The 2,500-nt window shown below is 42.6% G+C and overlaps 1 protein-coding gene across 3 annotated transcripts in view; it reads left to right on the forward strand.

Moving 5' to 3' along the window:
• Nucleotides 1-2,500, forward strand: part of frmd3 (FERM domain containing 3) — a 29,165-nt gene that overhangs the window by 10,428 nt on the left and 16,237 nt on the right. For all 3 annotated transcript variants that reach the window (XM_027012206.3, XM_035536163.2, XM_081703154.1), the window contains exons 5-6: nt 1,438-1,535; nt 2,148-2,271. In XM_027012206.3, the coding sequence (XP_026868007.2) occupies nt 1,438-1,535; nt 2,148-2,271 (222 nt within the window). The remainder of the gene's footprint in view (nt 1-1,437; nt 1,536-2,147; nt 2,272-2,500) is intronic.

Raw genomic sequence — 2,500 nt, forward strand, 5'->3', positions numbered from 1 at the left:
GGTGAATACAGACTCTGAAACATGCAAACTGCTGAATATTGAATGGTTCTTGATGTTGTCCAGAAAGTGCTACGAATATTATTGTTTGGGCCTTTTTATTTAGTTTGATACATTTATCCTTAGAATATCAATCAGTTGTTGAGAAAAGAGGGTGAAAACGATTTGTTTACGATTTCTGTTTTTCATGCCTTGCATATGATCAGAGGTCAAAAGTTTAAGCAAACTGCCAGTAATAATGCCCAAACACACACACACACACACTGTTAGTGTGAATAACTCATTAGCACAGCTCAGTATGTTGCCTGGAGCAATTCCACAATCTGACCTGTGAAGATAAATACTGCTAGCACTACCTCCTACTCTCTCCTACTATCTCCAGCTCCATCTATCTCTCTCTCTCTCTCTCTCTCTCTCTCTCTCTCTCTCTCTCTCTCTCTCTCTCTCTCTCTCTCTCTCTCTCTTTCTCTCTGTTAGTGTCTACACAGATTGAGGGTGTAGTTGCACAGGTCAGAGAGCAGGGTGTGTGCTGTTGTGGGTCACTGGGCAGCTTGTTGCCCATACTGTGGGTCAGATGTTGCACTGGTGATAGGCTGGCATTAGTGTGACTGCACCCTTGCTGTTTCTCTTTAAAAGCCCCAGAGACAAAGAAAACAACTTTATGCATCTTTCTTTCTCCTAAATATTCTATGTGAGATACTCATGGAACTAAAGGAAAGGTGAGGAGTGCAAAACACACACACACATGCGCACACACACACACCCGCACACACGCACACACACACACACGCACACGCACGCACAAAGAAAATATATCTGATATATCGGATATAATCCATTTACAAGGAATGATTATGAAATGTTATGAAAAATCAAGACTGAAGGCTTGATTTTATATGTCATCATAAATGCTAGGTTCTAAATGTCAAATCTGTTACTTCCATAGACATACTGTTACTTCCATAGAACCTTCTTGTAATTAGCCATTTTTAGCCAATCTTTTGGCTAAAAATAACCAGAAGTGGCAAAGGGAGTGTTTCCCCTCCTCCACAAATCTGGTGGAAATTGTTAAGATGAAGGACAAACCTATCATATGACATGCCAAATATGTATTATAGTGCCAGCTACCCATCTAAACTTTAGCTTTGCAGTATTCGAAATCACTGTGGCCAGTTCAGATGCCTTTTTCCCAAGGCCACATCTCTATAGTAACGATTTCCAGGGGTAGGGTTCTCATGGTAACAGCTGTACTGTGGACCTGATCTCCTTGGTTGCCATGGCAGCCAGTGCATTTCCTCAACTGCCACTGTGTCATGCGGTGAGTCTGGATGGCACTGTAAAAGACTTGGGCCCCCCGTTCATTCTGCTAAGGTGAACTGGAACAGGACACCACATGGCCGCCATTCTTTGTTCTACCACGCGTGTCTGTTTCTCTGTCAGGTACCTGTTGTATCTACAGTTGAAGAGGGATCTGAACCATGGGAGGCTCCTGTGTCCGTTTGCAGATGCAGCCTACCTTGGAGCCTGTATAGTACAGGGTAATTCTACTGCACGCCTTACCAAGGCCTCCCAGTGCTAACAGCCAGCATTCACATAAACTTAGTGTGGCTAGCTAGTGTAGTGTCGTTATTATTAGGAACTTTCACCCCGCGCTTTTTGTGTGCTTACCGCTGCGTTGGCTCTTCAAAATATAGAATTTAGATAACAACATCTTGCTGATTTGAGAGCAGGCTTCTGCTTTCCTTGTTAACAATATTATTATCACTAAATAATACATAATACATAATACACATAATACATATAGGACTCACACACCAGGTGGTAAAATGTTAGTGTTTTTGGTTGAAATATTAACTATTACATTTATTTAAGTGCAGTGTATTGAGAACATTAAGATGTGACATTTAATGGCCTTTACTGAGGTTTTGTGAATAACATTGAATACACTGCCAGTATATTTCCCAATTCTGTCAATGTCAAGCCTCCTTCAGCACAGAGAGTCTTAAAGGCCACAGTCTCACTGTGTTTATATATGTTACACCATGTCAGTTATCCATGGGTGAGTGGACATCACCGGTAGAGACATAGTGGGTAATTCTCGGCAGTAAACCTCCGAGCTCCGCTCTGAATGGTGTGTGCGCTGTCTACAGCTGAAATCGGGGACCACGATGCAGATGAGCACCCGGCCGACTTCATCGGTGACTTCAAGCTGTTCCCCAAGCAGAGCCCCAAACTGGAGCGCAAGATAATCGAGATCTACCAGAATGAGCTCAGGTGAGGGCAGCGACAGCTTCACCTGCAGCCATCTTTTTTGCTGGCGTGTTAGTAAAGGGTAGCATGCAGGTTTTCATGCTAACGTTCAGTTAAGACCACATGCTGCCCAAATATTTTAATGTTGTTATCAACAAATAAAAACTACAAGGGGACCAAGTATTATATACAAAAGGATCGTTACCATTCACTTTAGTGAATGGTCGTGCTCCTGCTCTTTATCAAAGCCATT

Source organism: Electrophorus electricus, chromosome 20 (genome assembly GCF_041902795.1).
Source record: "Electrophorus electricus isolate QZ-2024a chromosome 20, ASM4190279v1, whole genome shotgun sequence".
Classification (NCBI taxonomy): domain Eukaryota; kingdom Metazoa; phylum Chordata; class Actinopteri; order Gymnotiformes; family Gymnotidae; genus Electrophorus; species Electrophorus electricus.